This window comes from Haliotis asinina, chromosome 7 (assembly GCF_037392515.1).
Source record: "Haliotis asinina isolate JCU_RB_2024 chromosome 7, JCU_Hal_asi_v2, whole genome shotgun sequence".
NCBI classification, from domain to species: domain Eukaryota; kingdom Metazoa; phylum Mollusca; class Gastropoda; order Lepetellida; family Haliotidae; genus Haliotis; species Haliotis asinina.
In genome coordinates this window covers 1,695,059-1,711,119 of record NC_090286.1, presented here as the reverse complement: position 1 = coordinate 1,711,119, position 16,061 = coordinate 1,695,059, and the positions used below count along the sequence as shown (strand labels likewise).

Sequence of the window (16,061 nt, the reverse complement as noted above, 5' to 3'; positions counted from 1 at the left end):
GATCAAATGTCGGACGCCTAAAATGGACGCCAATTCTCCCTTCTACGAATATCACATGACACATCAAGTACACCTATTGCACGGTCATAAATATTCCATGAATAATGGCTACATAGGGTCTTCACACATTGTTATAAGTGGCACACACCGGAGGAGACATATCTACAAACCTGATGTACAGTCCACTCCTCTCCATCCCGCCTGACATCCATCTGTACACCGTCCTGTTTCCCGGGGACAGGTGCTCGTGTCTCCCTGGCACATCCGGGTTCTGCAGTTCATGGCACATTCAACCCCATATTCCACACCTTGGATGCATTCTGTAACAATGGTTGCAAAATATATGTTTTGTCGAATCCACATGGTCTCAGTAATGACACTGTCTGATATCTTATATCTGTAGTACAGCCCGACCCAAAAAATAATATCTTAATTCTCTTCAAGGAAGTAAATTTCGAAATAAGTTTAACAGCACTATGCCACCTTCCCAAGTGTTTCAACATAAACCCTTGGAGGATATCCTAGTCTGATCACTTTATGTCAGTTTTACCTGTAGTGCAGTCTTCCCCCTTCCATCCTGGCTGACATCCTTCTGTACACCGTCCTGTATCCTGGGGACAGGTGCTCGTGTCTCCCTGGCACATCCGGGTACTGCAGGTTTTGTGACACCCAAACCCGTATTCCATACCTTGGACACATTCTGAGGAATATTCAGACAGAAATCCATTTTGCGTACTGATATTAATTACTGTGTTCAAGGCTAAGATTGTGATTTTTTCCAAGTGTGTGTACTGGGGCAAACTGTTAGTTACATTATTACGAACATTTGTAAAGCCAAAGACTTACGTATTTCCCGGATTGCGTTTTTACTGGTATGTGTCATGTTCCTACCTGTAACACAGTCTACATAATTCCAACTTCCACTACAGCCCATGGTTCCTACCTGTAACACAGTCTACATCCTTCCAGTCGGCGATATAGCCCTTTGTGTCCACCTGTAATGCAGTCTGCATCCTTCCACCCGGCACTACAGACCCTAGTTCCTACCTGCAACACAGTCTACATAATTCCAACTTCCACTACAGCCCATGGTTCCTACCTGTAACACAGTCTACATCCTTCCAGTCGGCGATATAGCCCTTTGTGTCCACCTGTAATGCAGTCTACATCCTTCCACCCGGCACTACAGACCATGGTTCCTACCTGTAACACAGTCTACATCATTCCAGTCGGCGATATAGCCCTTTGTGTCCACCTGTAATGCAGTCTACATCCTTCCACCCGGCACTACAGACCATGGTTCCTACCTGTAACACAGTCTACATAATTCCAACTTCCACTACAGCCCATGGTTCCTACCTGTAACACAGTCTACATACTTCCAGTCGGCGATATAGCCCTTTGTGTCTACCTGTAATGCAGTCTACATCCTTCCACCCGGCACTACAGACCATGGTTCCTACCTGTAACACAGTCTACATAATTCCAACTTCCACTACAGCCCATGGTTCCTACCTGTAACACAGTCTACATCCTTCCAGTCGGTGATATAGCCCTTTGTGTCCACCTGTAATGCAGTCTGCATCCTTCCACCCGGCACTACAGACCATAGTTCCTACCTGCAACACAGTCTACATAATTCCAACTTCCACTACAGCCCATGGTTCCTACCTGTAACACAGTCTACATCCTTCCAGTCGGCGATATAGCCCTTTGTGTCCACCTGTAATGCAGTCTACATCCTTCCACCCGGCACTACAGACCATGGTTCCTACCTGTAACACAGTCTACATAATTCCAACTTCCACTACAGCCCATGGTTCCTACCTGTAACACAATCTACATCCTTCCAGTCGGCGATATAGCCCTTTGTGTCCACCTGTAATGCAGTCTGCATCCTTCCACCCGGCACTACAGACCATAGTTCCTACCTGCAACACAGTCTACATAATTCCAACTTCCACTACAGCCCATGGTTCCTACCTGTAACACAGTCTACATCCTTCCAGTCGGCAATATAGCCCATTGTGCCCACCTGTAATGCAGTCTGCATCCTTCCACCCGGCACTACAGACCATAGTTCCTACCTGCAACACAGTCTACATAATTCCAACTTCCACTACAGCCCATGGTTCCTACCTGTAACACAGTCTACATCCTTCCAGTCGGCAATATAGCCCATTGTGCCCACCTGTAATGCAGTCTACATCCTTCCACCCGGCACTAAGGACCATGGTTCCTACCTGCAACACAGTGTACATAATTCCAACTTCCACTACAGCTCATGGTTCCTACCTGTAACACAGTCTACATCCTTCCAGCCGGCACTACACCCGTGGTCACATGCTCCAGTCACGTGGTCACATGTAGAGGAGGATGCACCACAATGTCTGCTGGAGCACCTCTTGCTACACCCGTCTCCGTATGTGTTGGAACATTCTACACACGGAACATTATTACACAGCAGAATATGACTGATAAGCAAGTTGACAATGACAATTCCTTGTATATCATGCATCATAGCAGCAATAGGAGTAGAGTTTTATACATGTCAAATTCTTTATTACGAGGAACACAACGTTTCGGAGTATATCCTCACTACTTCGTCAGGTGAGTGAATGGTGTGAGACAGGTAGCATGTATATGTAATCATGGAAGACTAAAATCTCAACATACTGTGTGTTGTCTGTAAATACATGTTTGATTCTCATGAATGACACTGTATTTTGACACTGGACATTAAAGAAAGTCTTCCATACCTGATGTACAGTCCACTCCTTTCCATCCAAGCTGACATCCTCCATCACATCGGCCTGTATCCCGGGGACAGGGGCTCCCTGCTGCATTACACTTCCGGGCAGAGCACGTCCCTCCACAGTCATGGCCGTACTCAACACTGTCGACACATTCTGTCAAGAATTCCCAAAAGGCCTGATATGCTGGGGTTTATCTGTGTTTGTGGTGACCGTTGCAGTCCCGTTTTCCCGAAATGGGAATTGGGCTATTTGTCACCTCCAACATCAGTACGTAAGTCCAAAAACTTTCAAACTCAAATTAAACTTACCAGTATTTTGAAACGAAGTATTCTTTTTATTTTCATTTTGCTAACATTTCTTATAATCGCCATTAGGTGAAGACATGGTGTAAGTCCAACTAGAGACCTAAGTCCCCATGGTCCCTAGTATGGTGATCTACCGTCAGTTGTTGGCGATATATAGCTTGTTGTTTTAGATTGCATTCTCCAAATAGTAATGTTAGTTTTAACTTTCCAGGGGAGTTTTAATTCTGATTGTGATATTCTAGTTGTTTTACTGTCCATTGACGACGGGTTTATATATTTTCCTCAAAGTTATGTTCTATTTCAATGTTATATATGTTCTCGTCACGATATGGCTGAAACATTGCCGATGTGAAGCTAAATAGTAACTCACTCACTCCTCCAAAACAAACTTTTGTTAGGTCTAGCTAAGTTTTCTCATGGTCTTTCGCGGTCTCCGCGATGGTCTGTTGAGGAAAACAGGCTGCTGAGTCTCAGAAGGTCAGAGGTCCTCTACGTTTCGGCCCTAGTCCACTTACGTGTCCTCTCAGCCTGTCGCGTTCTGATGGTTCTCTCACGTTACTTATGTTATGATCAAGGTTTTGACTCACGTTGGCGCGGTTTGTCAAGACTTTCTGCGAATGTAAGCTTTGAAACACGTAAGACCTTCCATGCACTAGCAGCCATTGTATGCTGAGAGACAGGAGCAGCATAAACCCCCAAGATTTTGTGTTTGTATGTTTGCTGGGGCACACATCCAGTCCTCTACAAGAAGGTCAGCATCAGCTACAGACTGGGAATGTCAGAGAACGCGACGTGCCGTATCTCGCCGTTCCTGCGTGCAACATGATAGAACGGGACGCATCCGGCTACCCTCAACATTGTCATGAGAACCAGGACAAACGACAATCAGAATGTGACAAAACTTGAAAGGACCGTGCCATACTGGAGAATACACATGCCTGTCGTCCCACTACGAACCCACTACGGACCACCTACAGGTTTCTGTTACGGTCTGTTACCTGCCGTCACTTTTTTGCGGAAAGGCCCACTATGTTTCTCACTAGTACAGTCACTGCTGCGCCATTGTTTTAAACAGTGGTGCGGCATCCACACAAATCACGGACTGCACATTCAGACTGAATATTTTCAGGAGAGAGATTTCTTTTGGCATAAAATATAAATCATCAGTGAAAAACTTGTGTTTCTTTAGCATGAAGACATAAGGCAAATACAGAATTTACTATTTACAAGTGTCATAGTAGCAAAATACAATTTGACATTGCGTAACAAATATTAAGCTCTTCATCGAGTCGCATGATAAATAAACAGGAACTGTCTTGATACTTGTTCCGTAATTTTCGTTATTTATCCTTTTAAATATATACAAAACTGCATTAGCAATGTTATTTCGCGTCACAGTGACAATACAGAGCTGTGTACTGTTCGGGAAACGCCGCATATTAAATATCTTCAATAAAAAACGAAAAAGTGTTAAATGTATAAGAGTTTCATCAGTTTGTGTTAGGAATGTATAATGAAACTAATATACCCAGCATGTCCACAGTATCTGGAACCCCAACACTAGTAGTACTGAATTGAGGTTCTAAAATCATACCGCCTTTGTTTTTGTGCCAAACCATTACAATATCACATGTTACACCTTCATCACCAGGACACCCTCTAGTCTGCTCATATTCCTTTGTTGGTTATTATTCACTCACTGACATCGCACTTGGTTCCCTTCCAGCCTGACAGACATCCACCTGAAGGGCAAATCCCCGTGGTGTAGTTACAGACGCCGTGTTTACAGTGGCAGTAGTTCTCACAGTCAGCACCGAACGCACCAGGATCACACACTGTCAATGTGTGGAAACAACAAGAAATAACAAACATCAAGGTCATCAAGCAACTGTGCGAGATTTAGAGTGAGTACGTTTAGTTTAACGCAATATTCCAACTATATGGCGGCGGTCTGTAAATAATCGAGTTTGGACCAGACAATCCAGTGATCAACAGCATGAGCATCGACCTGCACAATTGGGAACTGATGACATGTGTCAACCAAGTCAGCGAACCTGACCACCCGATCCCGTTAGTCGCCTCTTACGACAAGCATAGTCGCCTTTTATGGCAAGCATGGATTGCTGAAGGCCTATTCTACCCCAGGACCTTGACTGGTTCGAGATTTAGAAAACGTGTTCTCACAAACATTGTATTAATGCAGCCAATTATAGAAATTAATGCCTTAATTTCTTCTCAGTGAAACTGGTGACAACATTGAACAAATGTCCCTCAACTGCCCTGATTATACCTGCATAAATATAAGTCTGACAGTTCACCACTAGCTTCAAAGGAGTTCATAGAAAACTACACACTCTATCAGTGATAGCTAGAAAGATCGCATTAAAATTTTAATTTTTGTTTTACATAAACAGTGTTTCTTACCATTCACCTCTACTTCACAAAAGTCCATTGTAGGTTGTCTATATCTGCCATTAACTGTTGTTGTGTACAGGAGAACGTAGCGCCCTCTGCCGTGACAGGGGACAGACAACGTGGCGTTGATGTCAGTGCCAGATGTGTTTGCTGTCACAGTGTAGCAGAGGAGGCCGCTGGGCGTGGTGGTGGTGTTGGTGAGGTACACCTGGATGCCGTTTCTTCTGAGCGTATCTGCAAATACGGAATAATGGGTGCACGGTGCTGTTTAATATATGTCAGTTTGGAGCAACCGTATCGACTGAGTGACATGCAGATCATGATTAACTATAGGTCACATTCTAATCTGTGTACACATAATTTCTGTACAAATACTGTGAATTAACTTGTATGTCGTTTGGCCATATGACATATGACTCAATCTCAAACATTTGAAATGTGTATGTTATTTGTTGTTTTCATACCTTCTTTTTAGTGAGCAGATTTCTGAGATACCTGTTAGTTTCCATTTCGATCAATCGATCTTTATTCATACTGAGGGCCACAAGCCCATAGTATATAAGACCATAGAACACAGTATCATGGAAAGGAATAATATAGTCACATCACAATGAGGAATATCGCATCAAATGTATCACATTATATAACATCACATTACACATATTTTGTCGTATCACATCATATCATAACACCCCATATTATATCATATCATACCGTGTATCATATCATATCACACCATACAATACCATATCCTATAATAAAATACCATATTATAAGTAATCACATCGTGTCTCGGGAAATACGGGGTTTTATCAGTCCCACGATTATCAGTACGAGCTACTGATAATAAAACCCCGTATTTCCCGAGACACGATATGAAGCGAAGATAGAAAATCCATAGGCTTGCGAAGATACCAAAGACAGTTTCCCAACCGACTATCAGTGTTATCTACGGCATAGTAATCCAGGTGCACAATGTCACGCAAAAACTAAAGTGTATTTTGTGTTCAAAATGGTAATTGAAATTTTCTAAAATTCCACACTAGTTTTAATATTTTTCAAATGTACGCTAAGATTTGTTGACAACAATGCTCTCTTTGAAAAAGCTTACTGGGAATTAGATGACGTAACGCACTCAAATGAGTGATCAGTGCAAACTTGCGTCACCGCGCTTGTGACGTTGCGTATTACTACGAACATATTTGTGACGTCATAGGTATGCAGGCACATCCCACGAAATTTAGTTTCATGATCTGCGGCAAATGAAATCGCATTGTTTTAAATTATAAAGTAAGAATGCCATTGTATGATAATAAGTTAGTTTGGGGATGGTAAGGCTCGCTAAATACAATGTTTATTCCATTTGCAACTCGACAATGAAAAAATAAAAATGAAATTAGGTCGCCCGTTGTAATCGTAAACAATTCACATAACTTCACATCGTAAGAATGCTGTCACAAATGACATTTCCGTCGATCGTTTCATTGATTCCAATCTAAATTATTGACTCTACTGTACTTGATCTTGCTACTGGCCAATATGACACCGACTTTGTTGGTTGCCAAGCCAACAGACCGCTATCAACAATTGTATGACACCAGCTCTGATACCTTACAGTGATTATGAACCCCTTATAAGAAGTGAACACCCAAGTAGGTATAAAAAACTTTACGAGTGAGTAGAGATTTTCAAATCATATTGGCAACAAAAATATCTTTCACACTGACAAACTTAAAACATGACTGTGATTGGTTATTTACTGCAAATCACTGCTACATAAATTACGTTATACAAGTTTTTAATATTTTAAGGCAATGTCTTATTCCCGGGTGTTTGAAAACTTGGCATTACTTTCCGATCTTTTCATTGATTCCAAACACCATGAGTATGCTGATGCCTGTATCCGAGTTACAGACATGCTCTCACCATGACGCACATCTAAATAATCGTCTATATTGAATACGCTAAACAATTTACCCGATAACAGGAAACCGTTTCCCACCATGTGGACATTAGGGACTGATTCTTCAACCGGAAACGGATACACTAAAATCGAGGAGAAGTGAAACTACTATCCAAAACGTGTGACTCACGTAAGTCAGATTCTCAAAACCAGTACCCTGTACTCATACTACTAAATTAACTCATGTTTCCCGCCATACCCACATCGTAATATTTACGCTCAGTTCTGAAGTAGATGGTGACGTCACGTATCAACACTGTGTCACTGAGATCCACTCGCCACCAACTGGGATTGCTGTAATTTGTCTGTATACAGACAGCCCAGTTGATTGCAGCAATGTTTCCGTCTGTGGCTCGGGATGATGGGAAAACATCTCCACTGGATGACGTAGGTTTCCCCCTCGCAACGTTATCTGTATCAACCACATACGTCTTCCGACACAATTCAACTTGAGCGTATCTTACATGCAGAGCTCAATATTTAGACATTTGTTGAATAACACCTCATCATTCCGCTCAGAAGCAAGTTTGATATATCTTTTGTGAGTGTAATACAGAAGGTACACATACTGTAGGGTTGTTTTACAGCACAAATAAGTGTTTGTACTTCTATTTCCATTACATGCCACAATGGTCACTTTATATTCCCGGTCCTGGATTTTTTACTTTCTTGAGCAAAGCTTATTTCCATCCATTATATTCAACGCTCAATGTATTTATACTCGGTATGTAAAACCCAGAGTCAAATATATCGCCTGTTTTATCTGGATATTATCATCTTTTCAACCCCTCTTCAAAACATAGGTGATAAGATAAAATTATGTTACTATTGTTTCAGAATTGACATTGATGTATTTCGGAATGAGAGATATCTGATCTATGGATATCTGCGTGTAGGAGGGCGTGGAGTCATCCCACAGATGACATCCTTTCCTTGTCAGCTTGCTGACGGGGTTAACCTCTTTGGTCATGTGGACAAGGCGTCCGACTTCGGAGCAGAGGGTCCGTCGTTCGAATCCCAGCACAGGACTCGGAAATTTTGTGGCCGCTACATGCGCATGTCACCGTTCGTAACTGTGATCAGTTACACTCGGTGTATAATCAGACACTTTAAACAGATAGCCACTTTTCCCAGTTATATATCGTTAAATGCAATGAGCCATTTTCGTGTCTTCGTTTACACGAATGACACAAATCCGTTTATAGCCACCTACTGTAGACCAACTAACGCCAATAACAAATCAATGAAATATGTGCAATATTATCGTATTGTTCTATATACGATAACATAGAGGATGTATAGTCTGGTTCATAATTATTGAGAATTTTTCTTCTTTCTTTGAGCTATCCTAACACCTCAACTGATTCACTGATACTTAAAACTAAGTAATGGTATAAGGGAGGTAACTCATCTTGGCCTACTGAGTATAGTACAATTAGAGTTACCTCCCCTGAATTTGTAGCAGACGTCATTTTCCTCAGCACTGTCAACAATGTCTGCTGAAGATAAAAGAAGGTTGATTTTTGAGTTGTGTAATCAAGGAATTGATGATGTAAATACATTGGCTGAGAGAACAGGAACTCCTCTTTCTACTGTGTATAGGATTAAGAAGAATTTTAAAGAGGGAAAGGATTTTGGGCACCAGAAAGGAGCAGGGAGACCCAGAAAATTGGACTTCTCAGATCGCGTCCGGCTGGGAATTTTAGCGTCTAAAAAGCAAAGGGCAAACATCTCCAACATCAGGTATGAAATGATAGAAAGGGGATCAACAGTTGTATCAAAATCTACAGTTAGAAGAAATTTGATTGATCTTGGATGGGAGAAAAAGACTGGAATTCCTTCTCCTCTCATGAAACAAGAACATAAAGACAGGCGTGTTGAGTGGTGTTTGGCACATGAAAACTATGACTGGGAAAATGTGATTTTTACTGATGAAAGCTCAATATGGGTATATCCCAATAATGTGAAAATATGGACAAAGTCTGCGTCAGCACCGTTGTATCGACGACCTAAATACAGCCCAAAGTTTCATGTATGGGGAGGGATATCCTTATTAGGAACGACCCCGCTGTGTGTGTTTGAGGGTAATCTGACAAGTCAACGCTACACTAACATATTAGATAATTTTCTCCTTCCAAGTGCACATGTGTTTTATGGAAATGACTGGATTTTGCAGCAAGATAATGATCCTAAACACACCACAAAACATGCCAAGCAGTGGTTTCAGGAGAAAAATGTGACTGCATTACCATTTCCTGCCTATAGTCCTGACTTAAATCCCATTGAGAACATTTGGGGGATGATGAAGGAATGTGTGAATCAAAAGGGGTTGACAAAAATTGAAGACATGAAGAGAGAAGTGGTCCGATACTGGGACAGCATAACTCACGAGACACTAACCTCTCTGATAGGAAGTATGCCTACCCGTCTTAGACTGTGCCGTGAAGCTCAAGGAGACTTGATAAAATATTAAATTGTTACCTACACAACATGAAAAGGTCAGTTCACTTTCACAATACATTCAATATTATCTGATTTGTTCTCGTTTAATAATATGAAATGCTTTAGCTATTCTCAATAATTTTGAACCATACTGTAGCTTCCGAGATTATTTCATAGCCAGAGCCCAACTGCCGGACCTCCCGGGATATCCCTCCCGCTGACCCTCACGTGTCATCAGCTGGTCACCCCGGGGCTTCGGAGAGCTCAGCCCAGGTAATGCAATCTGTCTAGTCTACACATGCACTAAGTTCTCAGTTCTACGTTGCCTACGTTGTCATTAATAATCATATATCTATGACATCACTGCGACATCTATATATCTATAACATTTGTAACATCACTGCGATATTTATGTATCTATAACATCTATAAAATCATCACGACGTTTATATATCTATAACATCTATACCATATATCTATAACATCTATAACATCACTACGATATTTATGTATCTATAACATCTATACCATATATCTATAACATCTATACCATCACTACGATAATATCAACTATACGTCTATCCCAACACAACAAAAGTCCAACCACAAGATTTCAAGACCTCAGAAGACACGAAAATGTTACAGTGTTGAAACAAGTGTTTCCTTTCATGAGGGTGGTTCTTAGGATAGGATAACACAAATATATGTTGTCAAAAGAAGAAACATGTGTTGCTGCAATGTCAGCGTAAATTACTTTACCGTGTCACTAGTAGTAGTTACATACGTTTCTGACATGTCGGACCAGACCAGCCTGGGAAACAGTTTGACAAACTGCAGCCAGAAGTAGGGTCACACTTGGTGTGCTCACAGTTACATGTGTAGTCACAGTTGTACCCGTATGTACCACCAGGACAGTTACCTGTAAAACAAGCACATGTATTACATCAGAGATAGACAGTGACACTGGTAGTCGTATGTACCATCAGCCTACCTGTCAGTAACAGAAGTATTACATCAGAGATAGTGAATCAGATTGTACCACACTGTGTATGTATATTAAGCCCTCTTGGTTGTTGTGAACAGTGTGCTCACATGAACAATTGTGTTATCAAACTGACAAAACAGTAAGAACCTAATTCTAGTATGTAGTAATTTGGGAACTGGGTTTCAGCTAGGGAGTCATCATATATAACAAAATGTACTGTCTGCAAAATTAAGGGAATCGATATCAAACTAATCCGAAACATGATTTTGTGTGTTGGACATTATACCGCAAACGTAGGAGCCATGAAGCTGTATATGTTGTCCTTGTACAACGTTTCTCTTTGCTAGTATCTGGAGGAGGTCCCATTGACTGGATGTACTCAAGATGTGCTACATGATGTCATGTTCCTTGGATTAAAGATTGAATTTTTCTCTTTGGTTTATAGTGGTTGACGGTGGGGAAATCAGATTCCTGGACACAACTGAACTCCCACAGTCAGTGATATTTACAATCCAAACAAGCCCTGGTAATATATAAGAACCAACATGATATTAATTCTGCTGTGTCACATATTTTCTTTGTATATGTAGTCCTTTCTTGACAGTATTAAGGATTATGCTTAAACTTAGAGATTGATAATATTCTTTCCTCTACGGAGTTTTAATGAGAGTTTTCAGAAAAGGGCTCAGGTTTTAAGAATGTATAAAACACGTATAACGTGAAGAAAGAATGTTTCCTTCAGAAATCTACTTTTTACACATTCTATCCTTCTGTCCACTTGAAAAATCACCAAGTGTAATGCATTCGTCCTCAGGATTTGTCTGGCATATTGTTTATCGTTGTCAGTAAGACCTGTATACTGTTCCCCAAGTGGGATGCATAGTAATGCAATGTGACCAAAGATGGAATTCTTTATGAAGTAAGCTTGAGATCCTTAAACAAACACACCTTCCTACACATTTGCCAGTCACTGTTGATCTGATATTTGTTTTCTAACAACGACCGGTTACACTATGCTAGACTATATCTTGATCCTGATAGATGTATTTGACGATTTAGGAGTTTGATGTCACAACGTGTAGATACTAGTTTTGATAAAAACGTATCACAGCAACCTTCTCCCTTGCATTAGGGGGCGGGATGGTTCTGCCGAAATGCCAAACGGCAAACGCGACCTTTATAGGCACTCAATATCATCATCTCTGATTTTCCATGCGCAGTTATAAATGACTCACGGTAATGCACTATTTCCATCTGCCCACTAACATGGCGAACATCAAGCACACAAATATTCAATCTAACAAGATCAGAACATCGTCAGCCCATCTTTGTGTCGTTATTCCAGATTATGATATCGAAACACTGGATAATCTGAACAGCCAACACCAAACTGATTTTTATGCTTTTCTAAATTAAGACATTTGCAAAAAATTGTCCTCCGTTCAATAAAAACCGTGTAATGTTTTAGTTGAAAAAAGTGGATACTCCTGACTGTAATGTGCCATAACGTTCAGTGTCGATCCAGTCCAACTAGATACATCACTGTTTTGGTAATGAACTGTAGGCTGTAATGTGTCATAATGCTCTGTGTGGCATGTTTGTCGTAAGAGGCGACTATCGGGATCGGGTGGTCAGGTTCACTTACTTGGTTGACTCATGTCATCGGTTCCCAATTGCGCAGATCGATGTTCATGCTGTTGTCCACTGGGTTGTCTGGTCCAGACTCGATTAGTTAGAGACTGCCGCCACATAGCCGCCACAAACCCAACTCACTAACTCACTCACTCAACACAGCAAAAGCGCCTCTACGCTCACATTTTGCAAGGTAGCAATAATTAGATATCAGCAGGCACAGATGTCCATAGTGTTTGTGGAAGCCTTCATAAGCTTGACTGAAAGCCATGTAAATGTTTTTGTCTATATACGATAATTCGCATGACAGCAGTTTTTACAGTTCAAAGACCAAGGTTGTTTATATATGTCTTTATGGTATATTACTTGTAATTTTCTAGTAAGCACATCGAATGTGTAACACAGATCTCAGTATCCAGCGTACCGTGATAACAACCTAATAGTGTTTTGATGTACACACCCATAAACTCTTGACACTCTTTACACAAACATGTCAGATCAGGTTTTCACAATACCAGCTAACTGCTCGTGCTATCAAGGGTAGATGTGTTTCAAGAATGTACCCACATCATTTTTCTGTGCCACTTTAGCTCTCCAATGTTATGGTGTCTGTAAAGTTTGTTTCAAGCTCAGCCCGTTGGTGTCACACAGAAGAATTGAGTTAAACACGAACACATTATAACTGCACTTGTCTGTACTCCATCTTGCATATAATCTAATCGTGACTGCAGTATTATGCTCTCTATCAGGTGTCGCTCTCACACAATATGTATTTAGAGAATTGTAACACATTCGTTATGAGCACAGCCACCCTGACACTAATTAGAAACGGTACTGTGTTATCACTTTGTTCAATCTTTGCGTGTGTTGAAAATAAGTAAGTCTATAAAAATAATACATAAATGAAAGTAAGTGAATGTTCCTCCCCACATCAAAACCATATCTGCGGACAGCTCGAAAGGTTCCACTGCGGAGACGACCCTTGCATCTGTAATTCGTAGAGTTTTTATGACCATTTATCAGTCACATTGAACCCGTATCCAATGTGCACAAACATGATCTAACGCTGCACAAAGTGGCAACTAATAAACTATTGAACTGTCGTGAAATTGCAAACTACGTTAATGTGACAACATTTGTATATTCCTTGATTCAGATCACGACAAAACTAAACCTTTCTTAACTGTTATCCCCGCAACTTTTCATAGTTGTTTAGGCACCCACGAAGAGCCACCTCCTCGTGGTGGGTGCTGGGTAACGCTAAGTGCTCTTCTCCCGTGTGGACCCGGGACAGAATGTGTCCACAGCACCCCATTGCTTGTCGTAAGAGGCGACTAAATTGGGCAACCTGTTGGCCGTGGGTTGCGTCCCGTGTCGGTGGAGGACGGTATTCTGGTGGTTTAGGGCAGTAGGAGACTGAACCATTTTGCTCCTATTGCTCAACACACCACTTCGGCCCTTACTTCACCTAGACGGGTGGTAGAACTGGCCCAGTTCTATAAATCGGCTGGTCACGCCCTGAGCTACAACTATGTAATGCTCAAAATTTATAAAACTGTTGCTTTGATTTTTCATGCTTGGCTATTTTGAAATTGTTAGTTCAAACCAATCATTTTATGTATGTTTTTGCCTAGAGTCGTATGCCCAGAAGGCGGTGGCTCATGGGCCAATCTGGTGGAACTATTAATCTTTTAATTTTTCTGCTGGAGTATATCATCCGGGTATCCTTGGTGCTGCAAGCTGGAGATCCGCTTGTTTTTAGCATTGTCCTTGTGATACTCCGTGGTGGGTGGGGAGCTCGGATGACGAATCATTACCACTTCGCATGGAATACCAAACCCCAAACAAAAAAACGAAACGTCCACTTGCCATTGATTGTGATGAACAGCGACCTTCGAAATCTGATGATTATTGGCCTCGTTTCCTACTTCTTGAGACTCTTGATCAAACTCCATTAAAGCTGAATCCGTTTGCTATATCAAAAGGTATCCACGGAATAGCAGGAGAAATTAAAGATGTGAAACGCTTGCGTTCAGGATCTCTGTTGCTTGAATGTAATAGAGAACAACAAGCAACCAATCTGCTGTCCACTGAAATGTTTGTTGGATCTCCGGTTAAGGTCTCTGCACATAGAACTCTGAACACCAGTAAAGGTATTGTAAGAGATCGAGACCGTCTATTTGCAGATATGACTGAGTTTGACATTGCATCAGAAATGAAGAATCAAGGAGTGATAGATGTAAAACGATTTTCAAGACGGAAGAATAATGAGGTTGTGCCAACTAACACGTACCTGTTTTCATTCTCTGCACCAAATGCACCCAAATCAATCAGGGCAGGTTACTGCAATGTCAACGTTGATTTGTACATCCCCAATCCTTTGAGGCGTTTCAAATGCCAGAAATATGGACATGGTGTAAACACTTGCACATTGTCTGTTGTGTGTGCTCACTGTGGTGAGAAAACACATACAACAGAAGATTGTGACAGTGATTTTAAAAATGCACCAACTGCTTTAGGAAAGAGCAAATGGAGATAAACAGAATAAAGTTTAATCAAAATATCTCCTTTTCTGAGGCAAAAAAGCTGGTACAGAGATCTGATCTCCAAGAAAGTTATGCTACAGTAGCAAAAACACCATCTGAGTCTAGCTCTAAAATAACAAAATCATCAACAGGCTGCAAAACTACCTTGACTTGGGTCAATTGGAACTCTCCACAGATGCTATACCCTGCTATATCATCACAGACTCAGGAATCACTTCCTAGTACATCCAAGTCATCTTCTCAACCGACAGCTGATAGTCAACACACTTTTAAACGTAAACCTAAGCCTAAGCCTGATGCTTCAAAACACCAAAGTGGCAGAGAAAAACGTCCATTCTAGGGCACATAGCTTGTTGCCCTCCAAAAGGGTGTGGGGTAGATCCCCAATAAATCCCCCCAAAAGGTAGTTTAGTTGAGGACTAACTTACATGAATTACAGCTATTAGTCCAAGATTTTACACCTTCAGCGATCTGTCTGCAGGAGACTTATTTAAAACAGACAGATACTTTCGATCTTCGTCATTACAAAGTATATCATTGCTCTTCACCTCCAGGTGATAAGGCCACGGGAGGATCTTCCATTCTAATCAAAGACAACATTATCCATAGCCCCGTTTCACTTAATACTAATCTTCAGGCCGTTGCAGTACGACTAACTTTGCACGTTGCCTTTACATTATGCTCACTCTATATCTCTCCGTCTTTGACTTTTGCCAAAACCGATCTTCAAGCTCTATATGACCAACTCCCGAAGCCCTGTGTTATAATGGGAGATCTGAATGGGCACAACCCACTCTGGGGTAGTGTAACTACTAACGCTAAAGGTAAATTGTTGGAAGACTTTTGTTCTGACAATGATTTATGTATTTATAATGATGGTTCCAACACATATTTACACCCTGGGACAGGGACCTATTCTGCTCTTGACGTGTCATTGACAAATTCAGAACTACTTAATGAATTCGAATGGTCAGTCCACGATGACCTCTGTGGAAGTGACCATTTTCCTACTATTCT

General features: G+C 41.2%; 1 protein-coding gene across 1 annotated transcript in view; it reads right to left on the bottom strand.

Annotated features, from left to right (window-relative positions):
* Positions 1 to 16,061, bottom strand: part of LOC137291162 (uncharacterized) — a 118,978-nt gene that overhangs the window by 62,075 nt on the left and 40,842 nt on the right. Inside the window, exons 8-10 of the mRNA XM_067822452.1 lie at positions 2,760 to 2,909; positions 2,296 to 2,439; positions 171 to 320 (exon numbers count right to left, since the gene is read on the bottom strand). Of these exons, the coding sequence (XP_067678553.1) occupies positions 171 to 320; positions 2,296 to 2,439; positions 2,760 to 2,909 (444 nt within the window). The remainder of the gene's footprint in view (positions 1 to 170; positions 321 to 2,295; positions 2,440 to 2,759; positions 2,910 to 16,061) is intronic.